Source organism: Tetrao urogallus (assembly GCF_951394365.1).
Source record: "Tetrao urogallus genome assembly, chromosome: 27".
In the NCBI taxonomy this organism is placed as follows: domain Eukaryota; kingdom Metazoa; phylum Chordata; class Aves; order Galliformes; family Phasianidae; genus Tetrao; species Tetrao urogallus.
In genome coordinates, this window is record NC_136840.1 from 225,590 (window position 1) to 249,426 (window position 23,837).

Sequence of the window (23,837 nt, forward strand, 5' to 3'; positions counted from 1 at the left end):
CGGGGGCATCCCTGCCTCGATGGGATCCCGTCCCCAACCGGGGGGGTCTTGGCCTCAGTGGGGAATCCTGACCCCGAGGGGGGGGAAATCAGTCCCAAGTGGAGGCGTCACAACCCCGATGGGGGACCTCGGTCTCAGCGCGGGGATCCCGGTGCGGCGGCACACACACGAGGCGAGGCATTGGGTTGACAAGGCGTGTAGTTTAGGACGGAGGCGGGAGGCGAGCGACAGACACACAGACAGACGGACAGAGCCACGCGCATGCTGCAGCGGCCGCGGGGGGGCTGTGGGGGTTGGGGTCTCAGGCCAGGTCCTTGAAGGCGTCCAGGTTGAAGGCGGTGTCGAGCAGCCGCTGCAGCTCCGTCAGGTGAGTCTTCTTGTTGCCGGTGGCGGGGGCAGCTGCCGGCTCCCGGCCTGCGTACCTGCAGGGAGATGGAGGTTGGGGGGCGCCGGGGCAGCCCTGACCGCGGCGCTGCCCTTGGGGACCCCCGGCTCTGCTGTTACCACACGGGCTTGGCGCGGTTGATGGTGGTGCGCAGGCGCGGTTTGACGTAGTCGTAGTAGCCCTGGTTCTTGTGCTCCTCCTGGCACCACACCAGCTCGGCGTTGGGGTATTTCTGAGCTTCCTTCTGCAGGAGGTCGAAGGGGAAAGGCGACAGCTGCGGGAGGACGGGGGTTGGTGGCGGCCGGCGTGGCACCCAGCTCTGCGGCCTCAACCCGGATGCGCTGAGCTCACCTGCTCCACCCTGGTGATGGCCACGTCTGCCTCCATGTTGCGGGCCTTGCGCTCCCGTGTCAGGTCGTAGTAAACCTTCCCGGTGCAGAACAGCAGCCGGCGGACGCTCTGCGGGCTCTGTGCTGCGGGGCCGCTGTCGGGGATGACCCGGAGGAAATTGGTGCCTGTGGAAGGATGGAAGCCCACCATCAGCGCGGGGAGAACGCGGCAGGGCTGCAGACCGGGGAGGTGGTGCGGCCATAAGGACCCGCAGCCCGAGGTGACCACAACCAAAGGGATTTCAGGGATTCAATCTACTGCAGCACAGGGGTGGCCGGCGCGGGGATGCTGCCAGCAGGACTTTACACCACCCCGGCTGCTGCCCTTCACCCCCTAGGAGGCAAACGCGGCCCGCGCTGCCGTACCTGGCAGCATGTCATCGAAGCTGGAGCGCGCTTCGGGGTGGCGCAGCAGCGACTTTGGAGTGAAGATGATCAGCTGCAGGGGAGGGAGAGGCCAAACGGTGAGCAGTGCCAGAACTCCTCGCCCCGAGCAGGGAGCACGGCTGCCTGGCAGCGCCCTTCCTCTGCTCGGCTGGGAGCGAACAGGAGGGCACACGGGCTGCTCCGTTTGCCCAAGGACGACGGTGGTTTCCAACCCCAGAGCTTTCTTCCCTCCCTTCCCCTGCAGTGAGCAGCCGGCAGCTCCCGCTGCACCCACAGCCCCGGCGCCGGGCACTGACCGGTTTGCGGAAGGGCAGGAGGATCTGACGCCGCAGGACGTGGAAGAAGTTGGCTGGAGTGGAGCAGTTGACGACGATCCAGTTGCAGTCGTACAGCTGGCGCACGTCAAAGTCTTCCAGCTTCTGCCTCAACAAGCGCGGGTCAGGGGGTGTCGAGGAACAGCAGTGCCCCGTGGCCCCGCAGCCCTGCTGCCCCCCAGCCCCCCGCTGCCCCCTCCCAAAGCACACAGGGACACACAGAGAGCGCAGCACTGGGGACAGCCGCGCTTCTGTGCTCCCAGCGTGGGACAACAGCCTCCCCGCTGCACCGCACTGCTGCTGAGGGCAGCTTGGCGTCACGCCACGTTGTGCTGAGCCCACCCCGGGGCCGCCCCCCACCCTCGAGCTTTATGGGGGAGATCAGGGCCCAGCAAGGCCGCCGGGGGGGAGGGTGGTGAGCGGGGGGTCGGGCTGAGCCCCACTCACAGGGAAGACGTCGGGGTCGTCGTTGCACATCTGCAGGAACCGCTCCGGACGGGCGGATGAGTGCTCAGGGCCCTGCAGGTGGAGCCAGGCAGTGAAGGAACAGCCAGGCTGCCACGAGCTGGGAGGCAGCCGGGGCCTGGGGGGGTCCTCACCATGCCCTCCATGCCGTGGGGGAGCAGCAGGACGATGCCGTTCTGCCTGACCCACTTGGCTTGCCCGGGGCAGATGAACTGGTCAATGATGCACTGGGCGGTGTTGTGGAAGTCCCCAAATTGGGCTTCCCAGAGCACCAGGGCATTGGGGCTGGCCATGGCAAAGCCCAGCTCAAAGCCTGCAGGAGAGGGAAGGGGAGCGTTAGGGGGAGGGCTGGGGCTGCGGCCCTCTGGGCACGGAGTCACACTCACCCAGGACGCCGTACTCAGACAGAGAGCTGTTGCAGACGGTGTAGGGAGCCTGGTTGGGCCACAGGTGGTTCATCGGGATGCAGGTCCTCTTGTCCACGTTCTGGTCGTGCAGCACGTGGTGGCGATGGCTGGAAGAGGGGGAAGGGCAGTGTTACCCCCTCCCAAACGCAAGCTGCTGCTTCATGGGTGTCTCATTTGGCCATTCCCCCTTCCTGGCTGCTTTGCCAACAGGGGATCGCGGCGCAGAGCGGCAAAATAAACAGCCCAAAGGACAAAGGCCGTGTGGTCTGGGATCCCTTCCAGAGGCCGTGGGGCCGAGCACGGCAGCGCTGCCCCACCTGAAGGTGCCCCTCTCGACGTCCTGCCCGCTCAGGCGGATGTGGATGCCCTCCTTCAGCAGGGAGCCGAACGCCATGTACTCAGCCAGCGCCCAATCCACAGTCCTGTTCTTCACCATCTCCCCGCGGGTCTTCAGGATTCGGCTCAGGCCTGCCGGGACAGGCGATGGTTCGTGGTGGTGAGAACAGCTCCATCCCCAAAGCTGCCCGTGGGCTGACGGTGTGTGCACAGCCCCGGGCAGGGGAACGCTTCCTCCGGGCAGCTCCAAGGACGAGCTGCTCCTCGCACTCCTCCCCTCATTAACCACAGCTCCCTTTGAACCCCTCAGCGCTCCGTCCCTCTCCCACACCGTCTCAGGAACGAGCACGTGGCTGCAGCGAGCTCCTACCTCCGTGGATGGTGAAGTCCTCCACAGGCACAGAGCTGGCCACTTGGCCGATGTGCGTCAGGTCCTCCTCGTTCAGCCCGGTGGAGGGGCAGCTCATGCTGCGGGGTTGGCCGTCCAGAGTGAAGAAACCTGTGGCCAGAGGAGCAGCCACGGTGCTGCAGGGCCAATGCCTGGCCCCACCGACACCCCGAGGACAGAAGCAGGGGTGCCAGCACGGCGCCCTCACCCCGTGAGCATGCATTTGCTGAAAGCCAGCTGACGGGGCACCGGAACCCCGGCAGGCTTTGAAGAAGTGGGGCTGTGCACTAGCTGAGATGCTGTCAGCAACTTACCAGGCCAGGGGGAGTCCAGCCAGTGCTTGATGTGCAAGATCTTTTCATCCTTAGATCTTGCATGGGCCTCCTCACAGATCTTATCATACTTGGCGATTTCCTCCTGTGAGGCAGAAGCGGGCAGAGCTGCGTTACTGAGGAGGCTCCAAACAACAGTGCTGGCGTGAGCTTGGGCTCCTGGGTTCAGAGCGGGTCCCTGTGCCAGGCAGCCCCTGGGGGCCCTGCAGCTCAGCCCCAGCCCTCCCAGTGCCGCAGGGCATGGCTGCGGAGCAGCTCAGCACTGCAGAGATCAAGGGGCAGCCCGGAACGAGATGGGAACGAGATGTTCCTGTTCCCAGCTGGCAGAGCCCACAGCAGAGCTGCAGCTCCCAGCCCAGCCACTGCTCACCCAAGTGCAGCACAGCTCTGCCACCTTTAGGTGCGTGGTGATGGGCCACCAGCCGTCACCACAGCTCTGAACCAACCGAGCAGCTTCACGAGGCTCTGAGGCAGCCAGGGCAGGTCTGTGTGCCCGGTGCCCTGCATCCCTCTCCCATGTTGTGCCAACCTTTCTATTGTGAAGATGGGTGCACCCCGTTCCCTTAGAGGGTGCTGGGGGTGCCAGCTCCTCTACCCCCCATGCCACAGTGCTGCCCAGCTGCACGCTGACCCCAGTGACATACCTCGTACTCTGGCTGATTTACAACCCCCTGTGAAATCAGGAGCTCGGCGTATTTCTGCAGCACTGGCTTCTGCTTCCGGATCTGTTTGTACATCAGGGGCTGCGTGAACATGGGCTCGTCCATCTCGTTGTGCCCGTTGCGCCTATAGCACACCTGTGGGGAAGGAGGGGGCCTCTGAGAGCAGCCCTGCAGCCTGAGCCTCACAGAGCCACAGCGTCTGTGTGCTATGCAAAGTCCAAAGCAGCCCAGGAGGGAGCAGCTCTGCCCTGCTCAGTGCAAGGCATGAGGGCAGGCACAGAGACAGAGACAGCGCTTCTTCCCCAGGTGTTAGAATGCATGGCCTCACCTAAACCCTCTCTTTCCCTCCCCTGAAACCGTGCCCCAAAGGCTGGAGAAGCCACAGCTTCCAGACAAAGCCAGGTGCCACCTCCTTACCAAATCCACCACCACATCCTTATGGAAAGTGCTTCGCCACTCCGCTGCCACATTGCACACATAAACCACAGCCTCGGGGTCGTCGGCGTTGACGTGGAAGATGGGAGCGTTGACCACGCGGGCGACATCGGTGGGGTACGGAGAGGAGCGGGCCATGCGTGGGTCAGTGGTGAAACCAATCTGTTGGGGAGGACGGGATTTGGAACGAACCGTGCTGCCTGCAGGTCCTGGCTGGCACTGAAGCCGGGCAGGCACCAGGCCAGGCATTTTCCCTCAGCTTGCACGGCGCCTGGGGAATGCAGGTGACTTCCAGGCCTCGGGCTGCAGTGAGCCGGGCTTCCCCAGCCCCATCCCAGCACTGGAGCCGCAGCATCTCCCCTGGTTTTGGGCAGCTGTGCCCCTTACCTGGTTGTTGACCACGACGTGCACGGTGCCATGCGTGGTGTAGGAGGGCAGGTCGCTCAGGTGGAACGTCTCGTACACGATCCCCTGCCCTGCAAATGCTGCGTCGCCGTGCAGGAGGATGGACATCACCTGCAGGGTGAAGGCACTCAGCGGCACTGCGGCCACATCTCAGCCCCACTGCAGAGTCCAGTGGGTTTCCCACAGTGCCTGATGGGCAGCCGCTGCGATCCCTGTGGGATGCTCGGGGCCATCGTCCCACCCCAAAACCCTCTGCTCCACAACTCCAGGGACTGAGCTGGGAGAAATGCACCTTTCCTGCATGCTTTCACCCCAAAAGAAGGAGCGCGTTGTGGCAGAGCTCGCTGTGCCTTCAGCTGCTCCGCTGCTTTAGCCGGGGGCTGCCTGAGGACGCTGCCTGCCAGGCGAGGACAGAGCTGCTCTATTTATTCCCAGCCCTCGCAGTGTGGGAGGAAGGGAAGTACTTTTGATCTCACCATTCCACTTCTCCTGGAGTGCCACAGGCGATGAATGAGGCAGCGATTTGGGCACAAACCCCCCCGGCGCGGTGCCCCCAGCACTCCCACCCCGCACACAACAAGACCCTGCAGCGTGGAGCTGAGCCCTCGCAGCCCTGCTGCTGAGCCTTTGGGGATGGGAGCTCTGCTCGGGGCCAAGCCCCCACAGGAGCTACCAGCACAGACCAGGGGGAGATGCGGGAGCAGCCGTGGTGACGGCAGTTTGTGTGCCAGACCCTCAGTGCCACCGTCCTGCTCACCTTCTTCCCCTCCGTGTCCCCGCAGTAGAACTGCTCCGCTTTGGTCTTGCCTTGGACCACGGGATCAGCCGCCTCCAGGTGGGAGGGGTTGGCCACCAGGGACAGGGTGATGTTCCTGTCGGTGACGCGGTTGATCCTGCGGTGGTACATCCCCAGGTGGTATTTGACGTCACCGGAGCCCTGCCGGAGGGACGGGGTCACGGTGGTGCAATGCAGTGCCACGGCCTGCAGGCTGCTGGGGGGATGGAGTGGAGGAGGACTCACCTCGTCGGCAGCCTCCAGCTTGGAGTCGAACTGGCAGAAGATCTGCTCCAGCTCCTTCCTGATCACGTTGGCAAGGACGTTCAGGCGCCCTCTGTGAAAGCAACGCCGCCTCGGTGAGCAGCAGGCAGCACAGCCCCCTGCCTCCCAACCAGAGAGCCGGGGGCAGCCCTACAGCCCCTGAGCTGCGGGGAACAAGGGGAGGGGACGGGGTCCCGAGCTGTAACACGTCCTTTGTGTATATAGCACATCCTTTGTGCTGCAGGGATGGGGACGCCCTCGGTGCCCTCCCTGCCGCAGCACGGCCAAATCCCACCCTCACGCTGCAGCCCTGCTCAAACGCAGCTCCTTCGGCCACAGGCACAGAGCTGGCTCTGCAGCGCCGTTCCCATCTCTTCCCCCCCAGAGCCCTTCTGTACAGAGGGAGCTGCTGAGGTCCGAGCTCAGCTGCTCACCCTGCAGAACCGAACCCCAGGGTACCAAGCGCGGCAGCACCTACCTGTGGGGCATCCCCATGATCACATAATCCACTCCCTTCTCACTCGACTTATCAATGATGGTCTTTAAGGCTGGGATCAGCACTTCGCAGCCCTCCAGACCGAAACGCTTCTCCGAAGACCATTTCCGATGGAGGAACTCCTCAAACCTGGAAGGGGGGGCAGAGAGAGGACCTTACCGGGGGGCACAGCCCCTGCTCGCCCCACGCCCTCTCCTGCTGCCCAGCTCCCTGCTCCCACCCTGCATGCTGTGCTGCTGAACAACACCTTATTTTTAGCTGTTTTCTGCCAGCATCATCTGTCTGCAGGCTCTGTGCCAGCGCTCTGGCAGCACCTGAGTGAGCCCTACGTCACAGATCTGTGCTCAGCCCGGCCTGGAGGGACCGCACGGATGACACCAAGGAGAGGTGATGCAGGTGGTGACCGTCCAGCGAGGGCAGCCATCCGGCAGGAAATAGATGGGGAAAAATGGGGGTCCTGGCAGGGTACCTGGTGGAGCGGACCAGGCGTGCCAGCAGCGTTCGCTTCTCCTCGTTGCTGAACTGCATGATCCCCGGGGTCTCGAACTTCTGCCGGATCCACTGGCACTGCTCCAGGTCGTTGATGAACATGAACTCCACGCCGATGTGCTGGCAGTAGGCCATCTGCCCCGGAGCATCGCACAGCCCGTCAGGCACCGGCAGGAGCCGCACGCTTCCCCAGCTCCAAGGCAGCTCCGTGCGGTGCCGGGGTTCCCTCGGTCTCCTCTTTCAGCACCCGGCAAGGTGAGCAGTGAGCTGCACCTCCCAGGAGTCACCCAGCACGCTGCCTCACCCCAGTGCTCAGCACGGCTCCCTCTCTGCCTGCACGTGCAGAACCCACAGCCTCCGAGGGCTGCACCGCACCTCAGGCTGCTTTCAGACCCCATTTGTCAAGGCAGGAGGGAATGAGGAAAACCTCCCAGAATCAGAGCCTGCCCTGCTCATCTCCGTCCTGAGGTCAGCCAGGAACGGGGAGCGAGGCAGAGAGGCAACAACCTGCAGCAAAGCCACGGCGCTGCTGCCAACAGCTCTGTGCTGCGCGCCGCTCTGCCTGCAGACCCACAGCCCTCACCTCCAGGCGGCGGATGATCTCCCGCAGCGGAAGAGCCGACTCATTTCCTCCGATGAAGGTGGTTGTGGGCAAATGGAAGACCTTGTCGAGGTCGGACTCATCCAGCCCGTAAAATCCTGCAGGGTTGTGGTGGTGGGACGAGCGGAAGCAGAGAGAAGGAAGGGATGGGGCCGGGGGGGGGGGGGTCGGCCGCAGGTGGGGGAGGGAGGAGAGGAGAGAGGAGGGGAGAGGAGGGGGGCAAAAGCAGCACAAAACCCAAAATGAGCACGGAGGAGGTTTGAGCGCAAGAACCAAGCAGCAATTAACACCGAGCACGCGACAACGAGGTTACAACGAAAGGCAACGGAGCGATAGGTGTGTGCACATCAGAGGGCCCCAGTGCTGCTACGGGGAGCGCTCCAACTCGGGGTGAAGCATCGCCGACCGCGCGCCAAAGGGCCCAGAATAACCTATGGAGAGTCCTGTGCTGCACGGGGCTGGGGCTGCGGGGTGCGTACCTCCCACTGTTAGCACTCTCAGTCGCTCCTTGAACACTGCGAGGTCTGGGGTGGGCGGGGGGTGCAGAGGGAGAAGATAGAGAGACGCAGTCAGAGTTAGTAAAGGAAAAAAACCGCGAGGAGAACAGCCATGGAAAAACACGAGTCTAAAAAAATGACACAGAAAACAATTCAGGGTGGGAAGCGCTGGAGGCAAGGAGGGGTGGGGTGGGGGGAGGATGGCTGCGCTACGTGGCAAAGGGGTCCTGGTGGCAAATGTGCTGGGGACGGAGGGAGGGGGCATCAGACACTGGGCAGCAGTTGGGCTGCATGGGTTGAGGTCTCCTCTGGTGCGCAGCACCTCAACTGCAGGCTGCAGAACGGCCCCAAGGGGAGCAGAGGCTTTGTGGGCACAGCTGGCGCCTGCCAAAGGCTCCTTCCGTGACAGACCGACAGCGGGAGCGCTCCATCGCCCAGGCAGGAACCGGGCTGGGCACAGTGAGGGGTTCCCTGCATGGGATGCTGCACTCCTGCACTAAGCCAGGGGTCGCCCTGCCGTACCCACAGACAGCTTCCAAACCCAGCAGCGGGGAGCTGCTGGACAAAAGGCAGCTGAGACAAAAGCTCAGCTTTAGAGAGAGGCACGCAGCTCCTCAGATGTGCCCGCTCAGAGCAGAAGCTGCTCGCAGCGCAGCTCACAGCACGACAGCTGACCTTTAAGGATTTCAATGCGCAGAAATAGGAAACAAAAGATTGTTTCCAGGGCAAGTCTAACAAACACTCCTCTTATTAACTGCTCTGCAAATTAACTGCAGCCCAAGTGTTAGGAAAGACTCTTTCCAAGCTAAAAGCCAGCAGGATTTGCTTAGAAATTGGCTTTCTCTACAAACAACAGGGCTACAGTGGATCTTTGGCACTGGCCAGAAAATCTGCCCTTGTCCTCCTGACAGCCCCCAGCCATGAGGCCGGGCTGCAGGCAGGCAGCATCCTGGAGCACTGAGCCATGGGATCCCAGCGTGGTTGGACTGGAAGGGACCTCAGGCTGCCAGGGCTGCATCCACAGCCTCGGGCACCTCCAGGGCTGGGGCACCCACGGCTCTGGGCAGCAGCGACAGCCTCTGGTGGAAGGATTTCCCCCTCACCCTGACCTACACCTGCAGCACGCCGGCTGCAGCCCCCCACCACCCCCCTTCAAACCCATCTCTCTCCATGCCAGAGATGTGCTGCAGCCCCTCACAGCACCGCCTCTCCAACCACCTCCTGCAGCCCCTCTTGGGCTGCCAGTGGGAAACATCACCCCTCAGTGCCACGGGGACCTGGGATGCGACACGGTGTGCATCCTGCCCCGTGCAGCCCATCCACTGCCCCCTCTGTGAGGACAGCGCGGCGTGGGGAAGCTCCCACGTGGGAAGGCAGCTCTGCTGGCTCGGCAGCGATGAGGCCGTTGCCAATTAAGGAAGAAGTGCTGCATGGAGCCGTGTGGGATTGCTGCTGGGCTGGGCTTGGCTGCACACTGCAAGCAGGAGATGGCAGCTCTCCTCCCAGCCGCCGCGTCTCCGCGCTGCCCTGCTCAGCACAAGCAGTTTTATTTCAGGATCCACGGGATGAGGTTTTGCAGCTGGTGCTCCTGAAGGGACACGCGGCCTCCTGCGCTCACACACGGCTGCGGCAGCCGATGCAACCCAGCCCTGGTGCAAACCGTCAGCTGGTAGCAGCGGCAAGGCTCGCTCCCTGCTCTCATTATGCACTCCTGCTAATTAAATCGACACCGGGAGCCACGGTGCCAAGTCTCAGTGAGAACACTGCAAAGCCCTGACGGCAACCACCCGGCTGCGGCCCAGGGGTCAGGGCTGACCCAGGCAATGCAGCGCCCAGCGACACGGGGAGCATCCTGAGGACCGCTCCTCCATCCCAGCCCTGCAGCACGACGCTCGGTGCGGTCGCCCACCCACCCATCAGACAGACAGACACACAGACAGAATTCAGATCGGCAGCTGTGCGAGGTTAGTGATCATCGCTGCGCTCTACTCTAGGTTAGGAGCATGCCTTGCAGCAAAGGGCCGGCCCTGAGGCAGCGGCGGGGTGAAGGAGCTCGCTGCTGCTGTGCTGGGAGCACGGAGCGTTAGGGCTTCACCCCCCTGTGTGCCACACACGCATGCATCCCTCGCTCCAAAGCAGGGGAACTTCCACCCCTACCCAGGTGGGAGAGCATCCCAGGGCTTCCTTGGCACAAGGGCAGAGCTCAGGGCTCAGCGTGGGGAGCGGCGACGGCCAGGGGGGGGCAGAGCTGCTCCGCCGCCACTGCGCTCCCCAAACTGATCTGCAGCCATCGTTAGGGAGGAAACTCCAGACCTTTCCCCTGCACTGGTGAAGCGCTCTACCTACAAAGCTGTGAGAGAGAGAGGAGCTCAAGCAATGCAGCACTGACTGCTCTCAAAGCCCTCACCCAGTTTGTCTGTGGATGTGATAATATCAGCTGGAACGGATGAGTCCAGATCCGCATCCAGGATGCCCAGGGGGTCGAGTTGTGCTACATGGTGCCCTCGAATCTATGAAATGGGCCGGGAACGGAGGGGAGAACAGGTACCAGGAGGGAGAGGGGAGAGGGAGAAAAACAAAAGAGGGGAGGGGTAAAAAAGTTAAATTACATTCGAATTAATTTGCAGAGTAATTCTCACCGACGTTTGGAGAAACAGTTACAGGCGCATCATCAAAATTTACACAACTAATGCCGAGAGGATCGAGCTTTGCAATGTGATGGCCCCTGACCTGGAAGCAACAATACAGATTAGTCATTAAGACGAACTCATTGAAGAGATGTTCCTTAAAATAATAACCGAAACCACACAACCTCATGCGGTTCCCTCCTCACGTCACCCGCAGAGCCAGACAGGAGGGTCCCAGCCCCACTCTGTGGCTCTGAAGCCTGGAGCAGCTCCTAGCACAGAACTGGGAAGGGCAGCACTGCACCACTGCCCCCCACTTACCTGTGCCGCCCCACAGAGCTCAGCAGCCAGAGCTGCTCTCTTCAGCCTGAAAGTCCTCCTTGCTGCCCCTGGCACCACTGAGACTTTCCTTCCCACACTCACTGATGTCCAGTGATTACTGCTTTTCTTTTTAGTCCACACTGCTCTTGTTTTGAACACTCATGGCTTTGATTTCCAGTACTCAGGGCTGCCCTCCGGATCCATGATGCCCACACGAGTTGTGTTAAGGGCTGCCCCAAAATGGATGAAAAGGGAATGAAGGGCTATCCCGAATCTCAGGGCCAGCAGTTCCAGGGCTCAGCGGCCGCAGTGCCCTCCCACGTTGGGTTCCTCCATCCAGAGCTCAGCTCGGGTACAGCAGGAACAAGGAGGGGGTCTTCTCCCATGCTTTTCTTCCTCTTTCTTCTACCCTCCCCCCCCAGAACCCCAAGGCAGCAGTGGCAGCAGTCCCACCACGCGGGTGCCACGGCCTCCTCTGCCGCAGGGATGCAGAGGCAGATTGTTTTCCCCAGTCCTAACAAGACCACAGTGGTCATTTTAAAGGAAATAATGAGCTGGGCTCCCAAGCACTGCCACAGGGGACGAACAGACCGGTGCTGGTGCCACCAGGAGCCAGCACAGGGCAGGACACCTCTCGCCTTTCCTTACAGGGCCTCTCCAGCTCAATCTGGTTTGGGAAATTAATTGCCTGCTGGTTAAATAGGTCACATACCACAGGTGGGGCTGCCGGCCCTCACCCACCTGCACACCTCCCCGCCTGGAACCTCCCCACTACGGCTGCAGCTTTCTCAATCCACATCGGAGAAAGCAAGTCAAGAGCAACAACCCCTCAGCACAGCCACTGCGGAGGCTGAGGCAGCAGAGGGAGCACAGAGGGCTGAGGGCTTCGTGGGCACATCGCTGCTTTGGAAGGGCCTGCCTCCAACAGTGCAGCATTCGGAAGCCAGCAGGACAAGGAGCCAGCAATAGCTGCCGTGCTATCAGCAAAGTGCAGGGAGCTCACAAGCAGCCCAGCAGGAGTAGTGCAGTGCCCCAGAGGTGAGCACGGCTGGGCAAACCAACAGGGAAAGAACGATGGAAAGAATGATGGCTACAGGAATGCATCTCAGTGTTCTCCTGAGCTTAAACACCAGCCCTGGGTGCGTGCTGCAGAGGTTTCCTTTCTGCTAGGAACTCATTTCTCCCCAGAGGTCGATTTTGGCAGCGTGGCTCCGAGCTTCAGTGTGGCAGCACCACGGCCCTCATCCATTTGCAAAGAGCAAAGCAATGTTTCCTGAAGTGCTGTCAATCCTCTCCTTCAAAGCACGGGAAGCAGCACGGCTGTCCTATGCTACTCCTGAGCAAGAGGAGGTGGAGGCAGAGCCCGGAGCTCCCATGCAGCACTCACACCCAACCCACCCGGCTGGGAACGGCCCCATCCCTGCTGCTCCTGGCCTGGGCTGAGAGCAAACCACACTGCAGCAATGGCCCTGGTGGGGTGGCAGAGGCTCTAAGCTTCCTACTGTCCAGCAGTGTTACACGGCAGTGGAGCTGCTGGGACAACGTGGTCGCCGGCGCAACGCTGTGTTCTTACCTGATATGCCCTGATAAGAGATTGCACTGCCAGATGGTCTTCCACCAGCTTGTCTACGTTGGGCTGTGCCTGAACCAGGAACTGTGCTTGGGACAGCGTGGAAAGGCTGGAGCTCAGCGGAGGGGGGCTTTGGTAAGCAGTGCCTGGAGCTGCTCCGGCATTGGCGTTGCGAAAGAAGATGTCCCATGACTGGAGGGAAAAAAAGGCACAGATCAGCAGGTGCAACCAAACATCCCCAGTGCAAAGCTCCTCGCGTGGAGCAGCCAGGACGGAGACGGGAGCCCACAGGTACCCTGCTGCCTGCCTAGGGAAAACACAACCAGGTGCAGGAGCGGAAGGAAAAGTCCTTTTCGTAGCGTGCACCAAAACCACGGGGGTGAGGTGACTCTGCCCCAAGCGCTTTGATTTGGACTTTTAGAGACCGCTGACAAAAAGGTGAAGCTGCACGCAGATGAAGGATTCAAGCTCTTTCAGGTTATGCAGCCCTCTGCTTCCCACCCAGGTCTCCCCCTCACTTTCCCCCACCTCCCAGCACTGCTGATGCTCAGCCCCACGTCCCACCCAGCCCCACCACGCTGCCCCACGGCAGCAGCAGCACCGCTGCTCTCAGCCCCTCACCAGGGCTTGGAGGGCCCAACTCCCAGCACAGGGCACCCTCCACTCGTGGGTTTTCTTTACTGTTCTTTTCCTTTCCAATCCCTTTCCCATTCATTTCTCATTCCTTTCCCTTTCCCACCCCCTTCCTTTCCCCTTCCCCTTCCTATTCCCTTCCTCTCCCTTTCTTATTGTCTTCCTTTCCCTTTCCCTTTCCATCCCCCTTCTTTTTCCACCCCCTTCCCATTCCCTTTCTTTATCCTTTGTATTCTTTTCCCTTTACTGTTCTTCCCCACTTCCTTTCACCCTCCTATTCCTCTTCCTTTCCCATTCCCATTCCCCTCCTACCCCATTCTGTTCTCCCCCAGGCCCAGCCAACACATCCCACAGCCACCCAGACACCCACAACCACAGAGACGAGCGCAGACACCAGCTCTTCTGCTTGCGACAGAATACAGGTGAGGGTGGCCAAATCACAGCTAACAGAGACTTCAGTGTGGGACCGGGGCAGAAGGTGGGGTTTCCCCCTGGTACCTGGGACCAGGAGCTGCAGCCTAACCTTTGCAGGCAGCTCTGGGCACACAGCAGTGACCCAGCCTGCATGCCCCAGCTATTTCCAGCCTCCCCAACTCACACGGACGCCCAGCACGTGGTTGCACAGAGTGAACAGATTTAGAAGCAGGTCACGCTGGAGGAACATAAATAAAATCTGGAAAAACCTGGAGCTGTAACTGATATCCATGCAGCTGATTTCCCTCGACGGCAAGAATAATAAAGAAACAAACTAAACAAACTAAACCCAGCACCTGACCGTGCTGCCATTGTTTCCTGCTGAGGGGGGAGGGCTGCCTGCAGCTCCCAAAGCGATGCCACCATCCTGTCCCTTCCTGCCCTAAGCTGCTGCCTCCAATTCTGGCTGCTGCAGAGCAGGACTGAGACTCACCGCTCTGTTTTTCCATTACCCAGCCTTCACCGTCCAAAGACGTGCAAGGGAATGCAGCAGCTGCTCCCAACGAGGGGGAGAGAGATGGAGGTTTGCTCTCTGCTGCCAGCAGGGCTGGCCCCCACATGGCTCCCAGCATCCTGCATTGCCCTGCAAACGCCGCTGCGTCACCCCACGGCCAAGCCTTGATGCAAGAAGACTTCAGAGCTCACACACTGAACCAGGCTGATCTTCCATCCACCCCTGAGGCTTTTGAGGATGGTGCAAGGATTCCTGGGTTGAAGCAGCCTGGGATGGCTCCTGCAGGGCATACTTTGCACCCCAGCACCAAATGCAGCACGATAAAGGAATTATGGTGATGAGCACAGCGGTGTGGAGCAGCACAGCCCTACTGCTTCCCCACTGCTGAGAGTCAGCGGAAGATGGGGCACAGCAGGACCAAGTGGGGCACTGCAGGAGGAATGGGATTAAGCAGCAGCACCCCAAAACCACGCATCTTTTCCTTCCCCGCAGTCACTTTTCACCTGGAATCACACCCAAACCTCTGCACCCGGGGAGCTGCTGCCTTCGTGACCTCCGTTCTGACACTGCAAACCTTTGCCTCTCGCACTTTGCTTCAGGTCTGAAAGGAAAAGCTCAGCTGTGAGCTCTCCAAGCAGGGCGTGGTGCAGCGCAATCAGACTTTCACTGAACGCCTCATTGCCCAACGTCATGGCAGGGCTGCAGGCCAGGCCCCCAGTGAAAGCAAAACGCAGGAAGAATGAGGGCAGGCCAAGCCCTGCTAAAGACAGGGGGAACCATGGACCACCCTGCTCAACAGACTGCTCTGGGGCGTGCTCTGAAGCAGACATAAGCTCTGCAGCAGCCACACAACCACCAGGGACAGCCAGGACCTCATTGGGGCACGCACTTGGGCAGGCTGAAGTAGCACTGATATCAGCAAGAGCCAGAAAGGGTTCTTTGGGCCCCAAAGAGGAGCCAGGAAACTACAGGACTGCAATTCCCGGGGAAGGAATGGGACGGGTCCTCCCAGAAACTCTGACAGACCAAACATCGCAGGCGACGGGAAAAGCCGGTGCCAGTTTACCAAAGGCAAGTCGTGCCAGACCAGCCCTTCTCCAACAAGATAACAGTGTCCCTCCACAGGGGGAGAGCCCTGGGTGCTCCCTGCCTGCACTTGTGCACAGCATGTGATGCTGTTCCCAAAGCCTTTCCTGAACACATCGATCCGGCACCGGCAGAAGGAGCAGACCACACCGAGCACTGCCTGGTGGGCAGGGGCAAAGCTGGACCCACATCAGCGTGGATGTGTTCAGGGGCTGCTGGACGGCCCTTCCATACTCCAGCCCTACGGCAAGCAGTATGCCACCATTCCTTCCGGGAGCAGCAACGGGAAGGGGCCGGCAGCAGGAAGGCTCCCAGCAGCCACCAGCATTGGGAACAATTCCCCCCCACCCTCACCTCCTCCCTCCCCAGCTGAGCTCCTGTTTGCTCATCTTACTCCAGCAAAGCTCTCTAATGGGAAACTGGAATTCAGATGAAGGCCAGAAAGAGGAAAAAAGCTTAAAATAATTAAACAAACAAAACAAAAAAACCCCTCCTTCCTCAAATGAGACGAGCGCATGAACACATTCTGCAGTCTCAGCAATCAGTCCCGGATGGAGGAAGTGAGCTTGCCCTGCGCGGCGCCCGGAGGCACGCAGGGATGGGACGGCAGGGAGGTTTCTGGTGAGCCAAGCTCAAAAATCCCAGCTCCTCCCCGGGACAGGCGTGGGGTTTCTGCTATCTGCAGAGATAAGCTGGGGCTGCTGGGTTCGGATGCCGCACCCTCCCCGCTATCAGCTCGGGACACGCCGGTGCCTCCCTGGCAGCACAGTTTCCCTCTGAGGTCCTGGGGCAAGGTATGAAGTCCCCAAGGGGATCCGACGACCTCGTGCCAGGGGATTTACGCAGGGATCGGCAGCACAGCAGCCTGGCGCGGCTGCGGCTGGAAGCATCTCCAGGCCCCTCAGATCCCATCCGGATCCCAGCTGGCACCCAGAGCTGGTTTGGAGATGTCCAAGAGGGCAGCCTGCAGCCATGGGTCCCTCAGCATCCACACAGCATGCAGGGCTGACCCAAACCAGCAGTACGGGCCCCGTGGCTGCTGCAAGGGATGCCAACGGCAGCACCAAAACACAATGGGATTCACCCAGGGCAGAGACAGGGCAAAGCCACGGAGCAAAGCCACAGAGCCACGTTTGTACACAAGTGATGGCAAAGCGCACTGCAAACCTCGGTCAGTGGGACTGAGCTGCAGCCCCAGGGCTCCTGAGGTGCTCAGAAATGCTCCAAGCGACACTCAGCCTGCAGACTGGCACAGGGCCCTGGGCGCACCGCTGCCTGCGGGAGAAGGGAACACAGTGAATTGGGTGATGAGAACTTGGCTTTGACCCTGCCTTAGGGCTTCTGTAGCAGCAAGCAGCCTACAGGCTGTGGTTTGGACACGTGGGGTCAATGCCTCTGAAAACAGCTCACTGCTGACACAAGAGCACGAGATTCCTTCCACATCCCCTGAGCCCTGTGCGATAGCTGCACGCTGCTCCACAGCTGCTGAATGAGAACTGCCCTGGGAGCACCGCCAGAATATGCATGAAACCCTTCTACAAATGATGTGGGTAACGCTGAAACTCGTTCCCTGCAGTCACACTTCCTTTGTGAAACGCTGGGGGAAAAACACCGTGGGGTTCTCAGAAATCCCCCGGCCATCCAGGAGCAAAGCCTGCAGCCCTGCCTCGTGCTGCAGTGATGCACCAACACACCGCTGTGCCCAACTGCCAGCCCTGCTCAGCAGCACTCTGCAGGGCACAGCAAACAGGAGGTGAGGTGTGAGGAGCACCCTCCCCCTCCTCACCCCCAGCATGAACCCTCCTGAGGAGCAGTAAGGGCTGGAAAGCAGACACCATGTGGAGCTCAGCAGGGCGGATTCCCTCTGAAGCCATTCCTTGTATCCACGTGTGATCCAGGATGCGGAGAACTCCGTGCTGGCCGCATGCAAAGCGCAGGGTGGTTGCTCTCGAGAGGAGAAGCTTCTGGTGCAGCTGCTGCTTTCAGGAGAAGTGCAGTGGGACGGACATCCACAGCCAGCTGAATCCTCCTGGGATGCCTGCACTTACCTGCGCCCACACAGAAGCGAAGGCCACGCACACACAGAAGCGGAGGCCGTGTCCCGGAGAGCTTGCTCCTTACCTTATGTACACTTTTGGGATTTTCCAGCCACGCATAGTACATTTCCTCCACATAGTTTGAACTAGTCCCGCTCAGAAAGGGCTCGGCAGCCACCGGCGCGCTGTAGCACCGGATGGGGTGAAACGTCCTGGGTGCTGCCGGCCTCTGTTGGGAAATTGTCTTAACAGTCTGAGAGGCCGTCAGCGGCCTCAGCTTTGCTGCACAAGTCCTTAAGTTAAACATGTTTGTCCGACAGCCTCACACGAGTTCCTGTTGGAATAGAAACGAGAGGAGCTTTAGGAACGGGGCAAGGCAGCGGAGCTCCCTCACCCCGGCACGAGGTTCAGGAGTGAGCGACAACCTTTGTCTGGGCGGCGCCCACCCCGCACAGCAGCCCGCAGCTTCACACCGCTTCATTTCCCATTCCCGACGCACTCAGATGATGCGATGCAAGAGAGGAACAGAGAGGAACCCCTGCGAGGAGCTGCCGGTGCCCTGCTCACACCGAGCCGCAGGCAGCAGAGCCCCGTGCCCACGGCGCACACTGAGACACCATCGCATGGAATGAGAGCCCAGCACAGAAACGCCGGCTGCAGGAGCACAGCCGGTGCTGGGAGCTCCAGAATGCCACCCAAACGGGTGCCAAACCAGCCCGGAGCGGTGCTAGCAACTTGATTTATTTCTTACCAGCTGGGTTTTACTGCTGAATGCTGCACTGCCCTGTGCTCAGCTGACCCTGTCCTGTCGGGACACAGGAAAACAGCCTCTGTGGGGTTTGCATAATAAGAGCTTTCTTCTTTGCTCCCCTTCCTACTATGAGGACCATGGCCGTGAGCAGAGCAAAGCGGCTCTTCCTCGACCCATTCTTGCTGCATTACTCACCCTGCCTCTGGCCTCCATCCATCTGACAAGGGCCGGGCTGGGGCAGCCCGCAGTGGGTCTCAGGGCAGCAGTGGGGGGACGGGGCTGTCCCCTACAGGTGGGGCACCTGCACGGTATTTGCGGCTGTGAATGCAGCGAGAGATCAGAGGTGACCGCAGCCCACCTTCAGTCACGAGGCACTGGGAAGAAGTGACTGCAGGAAGAGCTCTCCTGACGCCAGAACCACCTCCTCTCTCCCACGGCCCACTCAGACATGGGTTCCCAGGCAGACCCCTTCATCTCCTCCCCACTAACGCTGCCGACGAAGGCCAACAACACAGCCCTGGGGAACGAGCTGCGATAAGATCTCCTTGGGCTGCACTGATGTGTAGGACGGTGCCACCTGGCCCTGTGCCTGCCCAGGGCCGTCACGGGGCTGGAGGTGACCCCACAGCAGCAAACCAAGCTTCCCAGCACTCTGGGGCTGGACTTGATGATCTTTAAGGTCTTTTTCAACCTGAGCAGTTCAGTGATTCTACAATGGGAGGGGAATGTGGTCCCCTTACTGCTGTGTCACCTGCTGGGCTTCCCTATTTGCTTTGCTGTTTTAGTTTTAGCCCCCCAGCACTGCAGCAGCTCCAACTCCCCCCTCTAAGCTCAGGATTTTGGTGCAGAGTGTTTGGGTCGATGCTTCCAGACCTCCTGAGAGCTGCAGCTGCAAGCAGGGGACGGCAGCACAGCATTCCTGGGCCTTGATTCATGGCAGGTATTAAGGGCAGAGATCTTTGCTCCACAGAGTTGCCCGGGAGCAGAAGCAGAGATTCACCACCCCAACGTTTAAACCGCAAAACGTGTGGGGAGAGTTCTGAGCCGACCGAACCGCGTGGGAAAAAAAGCACTGGGACAAAAGCATCAGCAGCAGTGTCCAATTTCAGCTCTGCCAGCCGGCAGCATCTCAGCACTGCAAAACAGAGGTGTTACTGATGGGGGTCAGCCCCAAACGGGAGAACTGCAGGGAGCTGAGGGCAGCGGGGCATAAACACAGCACACAGACACGGGCTGCTGTGGGACAGCAGCGGATCCACGGCTGCACTGCCAGCTCCTGCAAAGGTCAAACGCCAGGAATGCTCCTGCAGACCAAGGGCTGCTACGGGTGAGGGCGCAAAGCAGATTAAGGGCCTAAATGTGACCTCTGGAGCCAGAGGCACCGTGACCTGCTGCAAGAGAAGGTTAACTGGGAAACGCTGTGGGGTTTTAATCCTTAAAATCAAACGGCCACGGAAAGGATAAGAATTAAACTTAGCTGGATCAGAGGGAAAGCCAGGCTGCCGGCTGCCGCACCGGCCCAGCTCTGTTTCCACCACCTGCGGGGTGTGAACGGGGCCGGCGGAGCAGCGCAGGCCCTGTCCGGGCCGGGTCACGGCACAGCACGGCGCCCGCCCGTCCCTCAGCAAGCACAACGGGCCGGGACGGCGGCGCTGCGCCACGGGCGCGGGATCCCGGCAGCACCCGCGGCAAAGCGGAGCGCGGGGAACCGAACCGAGGTCCCTTCACCAAGTCAGGGAGCGGCGCCGCTCCCGCATCAGGGCCTCCCGCAAATCCCGACCCGCAAACCTCGCAGACCCGCTTCCGGTCCCGGACCCCGCGGCCCCGCGCCCCCACGTGCGGCAGGTTGGCGGGCCCGGCCCCGCCCCCGCGCCCCGCCCGCCAATCGCCGCCCGCCTCCTCCGCGCGGGCTTCGCGCCCTTAACCACCAATCGGAGCGGCACTAGGCGCGCCGCCACCTCCCCATTGGCCGAATGGTGCTGCCCGTCCCCGAGGCGGCCACGCCCCCTCCCCCGCCCTGAGGCGCCCGGGCGGCGGCGCCAAGGACACGGCGAGCGGCCACCGCCCCCCGCCCCGCCGGACCCGGCCCACCCGGCCCCGTCGCCCCCCACCCGCCTCGGCCCGGCCCGGCCCGGCCCGACCCCGCCCCGCCGTCCCCGGTCCGGTACCTGCCGGCCCGCCCGTGCTCCCCGCTCACGGCCCCGACTCTGACAGCGGCCCCCAACCGCCGGCTGCCGCCCAGCGTCGCCCCGCCCCGCTCTTACGTCACCGCGTCGCCCCGCCCCACACCAAGCAACGCCCCCGACATCAAACCACGCCTCTACAAATAAGCCACGCCCATTGTAAGCTACGCTCCTGGTTGAGCAGTGCCCCGCCGCGCATGCGCGCTGCTCGGAGCTTCCGCAGCCGCGGAGGGAAGGGGCGGAGCGGAGGCAGAGCGGGGCGCGGGGATCCGCGGCACTTCCACCCCCTTCCCCGGGTTGGGGCATCCGGGAGTGCGGGGCTTCCGCCTTCGGGGCGTGCTGTGCGGCTGGACAGCGCCACGTCGTGAGGATGTCTAAACTGGGGACATCCGTCCATAGGGACATCCATCCATAGAAACCTTCACCGCGGTGTGGGGACATCCGCCGTGGGGACATCTGGCATGGGGTCACCCACCTCGAGGGGCAGCCGCGGGGATATCCACGGTGGAGACACCTGCTGTGGTGCGGTGACATCTGCTGCCACGCAACCACAGGGATCTCCAGTACAGTGGGTGGACCTTGTGGTGCAGGGACCTCCATGCGTGGGGCACGTCTGTTATGGGATCATTGCCCACAGGGACACCCACAGTGAGGAAATCCAGCATGAGGACATCCTGGGAACAGAGACGTCCTGGTGGGAGGGGACATGTGCTCATGGGCTGCATAGACATCCGCATGTGACACGGCGGCACAGGGACGGGTCCAGGCCTGAGTCATGTCCTGTGGGGTCAGTGACACCACTTGGGAAGTGAGACAGCCGCGGGAAAACACACAGCCGCCCCACACACGCACATCCCCGGCCAACGTGGCGCAACCGCGTGGGAGCCAGCAGGGCGGCCGTGGGCGTCCTGTAGGACAGCAATGGGACGTGGGGCCTGGGTGGCAGAAAGACCAAGAGGACAGCATCCCAAAGACAGCAATCAGAGAGTGGGATGTGTGGGGTCCCTGTGGCTGCCGGCAGGAAGTGGAGGAGCTGGGGGGGGAAATGGGACAGTTAGCAGTGCTTGCATCACTGGCCCCTTCTGGGGAATCCGGCCTTGCTGCAGCCCTGACGAGAGCTGCCGTCATCCGGGGCATTGGTGGCCATGGGGCAGCCCCAGTGTGTCAGCCCAGCCAGCACACGAGAGCCAGACCCCAAACATTGCCCCACTCTGTGCACCACAATGGCCCCAAAGCACTGCTCTGCTGGGCCCCATGCTGATCCCAAAGCATCACCCCGCTGGGCCCCACAAGGATCCCAAAGCACCGCCCTGCTGGGCCCCACATTCATCCCAAAGTACCGCCCTGCTGGGCCCCACAAGGATCCCAAAGCACCGCCCTGCTGGGCCCCATGTTCATCCCAAAGCATCACCCCGCTGGGGCCCCACACTGATCGCAAAGCACAGCCTTGCTGTGTGGTCCACACTGACTCTGAAGTGTGGCCCAACTGAGACCCATGTTGATCCCAAAGCATCATCCTGCAGACACCATGCTGACCCCAAAGCATGGGCAAAAAGCATGCTCTGAGCTCTACAATAAGCATGGCTCCATTGCATTCCATATCAACCCCAAATCATGGCCCCACTGCAGCCCCATACTGACTCCAAATCATGGCACCTCTGAGTCTCATACTAACCCCAAAACTTGGCCCCACTAAGCCCCAAAGCACGGGCACAAAGCTCGCTCTGAGATCTGCTGGCAAAGCACGGCCCCGCTGAGCCCCGCAGTGCCCTGCACAACACAGCAGAGGTGGTGCCGATGCCCGCGGCGCTGCGTGCTGCAGATACGAAACTCAGCAACCTCCCGGCGTGTTGCGAAACGTGGAAATCCCGCACGGCAGCCGCTTCCTTCCAGCGCTCCTTGAAAACGCGTCGCTCAGCAGCCGGGCTCAGAGCACCCCGAAGGCAGCGGGAGGAGCAGAAGCACAGCACTGCAGCCTGCCTTCACCCTCAGGTTTCACACTGGGCACAGAGATGGCGTTTGTTCCCGACCTGGACGTGCTGGAGAGCAGCAGGTGAGCACTGAGAGGGGCTGGGGGCTCACTGTGGGTCTGAGCTTCACGTGGCCCAAAGCTCACCATTCACTTTGCCTTCCAGCCTCAGCGAGGAGACTTTCTACGGCCCCTCCTGCCTCTGCCTTCAGAAGGTACGGATGGCAGAGTGCGGTGGCACGGTGGCACGGTGCCCTGGCAGCGCAGGGTGCTCAGCCGCAGCCCTCTGCCTGCAGAAGCCTCGCCTGGATTCTGAGCACACGGCTGTGGGCGTGCAGGTGTCAGTGAGGAAGGGACGCCGGAGCTTCCGGCAGGCTGCCGTGCTGGTGGTGGCCATGACCAAACTGCTGCGGAGGCCAAAGCACAGGGACTTTGCTGACAGCGACTTGAGCGTGCTCCTGGAGGAGGTTTTTGGTAAGAGCGTGGCACTGGAGGAGGAGGAGGAGGGATGGTTGCTGGGGTGTTGTTGCCACCTGCTGACCTCCTGTCCCCCGCAGAGCCCGTCACCTTCCAGCGGCTGCAGAGCAGCTACGCCGGGGCGCCCGCCTTCCGCTACACCCGCTCGCAGTCCTTTGACATCTTTGACATCAACCAGAAGTGCTTCGTGCTGGAGTCGCCCACACAGCTGGTGGCCCTGCACCTCCAGGGGCCCTCCTCCAGCCAGAAAGGTGAGGGCACCGCATCCTTATCCCTGCCCTGCCCCCTACCCCTATCCCTACCCCCTGTCCCCGCAGCATGCCCACTGACCCATCCCTTCTCCCCGCAGTGAGGCTCAACATTGCGCTGTATCGGCCCCGAGGCCCATGGGGCAGCGCCGGAGCTGGGCAGACACCAGTGGCACTGGGCATCAAGGGCTACAAGCTCTACATGTCGTGCGTGCTGAGCGGCGCCGAGCCCACGCTGCAGCTGGAGGTGAGCATCCCACGTCCCCATCCCATCCCCACTTCCCCACCCGGCTGCCCCCGCCCCCCGCTGAGCCTCTCCGGGTCTGCATTGCAGGAAGCCGATGTCACACGGGACATTGACAGCGCCGAGCTGACCCGCTTCATCTTCTACCGCCTGGACAGCCCGGCCGAGGGCACCACGCGCTTCGAGTCGGCCGCCTTCCCTGGTTGGTTCATCTGCACCTCCCTGCAGCCCCGGCAGCCCGTGGGCATCACCAACCGACCCGACCAGGTCAACGTTGCCACCTACAAGCTGAGCGGGCGCTGACTGCCTGCCCCAACCCAAACCGGCCCGTTGCTGGTTTCCATGCTGTATGTACCGAGTACAAGCCCTGCTGCCCCGCCACGCTGTTCCACGTGGAATAGCTGCTCTGGGCCCCGTGGGCCCGAGTCACACGTCGTTTATGTTTCGTTACCGTCCTGTTGCTTTTAACTTATATTTTTTACCGTAATTATGATGGGTTTTGTTTCACCCCCCCTTCTTGGGGTGAAGGTATTTATTGTGAGATTGGAGAAATAAAAGCTTCCCTGTGGACGCGTGTCTCAGTGTGCGCCTCTGGGGATCAGTGGGGCGGTTCTGGCCGGAGGAGAAGCATTCCCGCAGCAGGCAGCAGAGCAGGACCCGGCGCCCCACACCCAGGCCGCCTCCCGGGGTACCTGGCGGCGAAGACTGGGGCCCGCCGCACCCCTCAGAACACCCAA

General features: G+C 61.5%; 2 protein-coding genes across 7 annotated transcripts; one reads left to right on the top strand and one right to left on the bottom strand.

The window, feature by feature from the left end:
* Positions 1–198: 198 nt before the first annotated feature.
* Positions 199–17,535, bottom strand: OGDH (oxoglutarate dehydrogenase; the record flags this gene model as incomplete). 6 transcript variants are annotated; one of them, XM_079547385.1, is made up of 23 exons in its annotated part: positions 199–422; positions 505–659; positions 737–900; positions 1,141–1,213; positions 1,458–1,580; positions 1,923–1,994; positions 2,075–2,253; positions 2,327–2,454; positions 2,665–2,815; positions 3,054–3,182; positions 3,386–3,488; positions 4,048–4,200; positions 4,483–4,662; positions 4,888–5,016; positions 5,663–5,842; positions 5,927–6,017; positions 6,423–6,569; positions 6,910–7,064; positions 7,513–7,628; positions 8,010–8,054; positions 10,435–10,537; positions 12,549–12,737; positions 17,314–17,535. In XM_079547385.1, 23 exons carry the CDS (start codon positions 17,533–17,535, stop codon positions 302–304), a joined length of 3,108 nt encoding a protein of 1,035 aa, XP_079403511.1. In that variant the 3' UTR covers positions 199–301. The 6 variants fall into 6 exon arrangements, with proteins under 6 accessions (XP_079403511.1, XP_079403512.1, XP_079403513.1 ...); XM_079547386.1 differs by lacking the exon at positions 10,435–10,537 and adding an exon at positions 10,667–10,757; XM_079547387.1 differs by lacking the exon at positions 8,010–8,054.
* A 4,639-nt stretch (positions 17,536–22,174) lies between these two features.
* Positions 22,175–23,403, top strand: LOC306955968 (interleukin-1 receptor antagonist protein-like; the record flags this gene model as incomplete). Its single annotated transcript, XM_079547349.1, has 6 exons — positions 22,175–22,215; positions 22,298–22,346; positions 22,428–22,605; positions 22,689–22,859; positions 22,958–23,103; positions 23,191–23,403. 6 exons carry the CDS (start codon positions 22,175–22,177, stop codon positions 23,401–23,403), a joined length of 798 nt encoding a protein of 265 aa, XP_079403475.1.
* Positions 23,404–23,837: the final 434 nt, after the last annotated feature.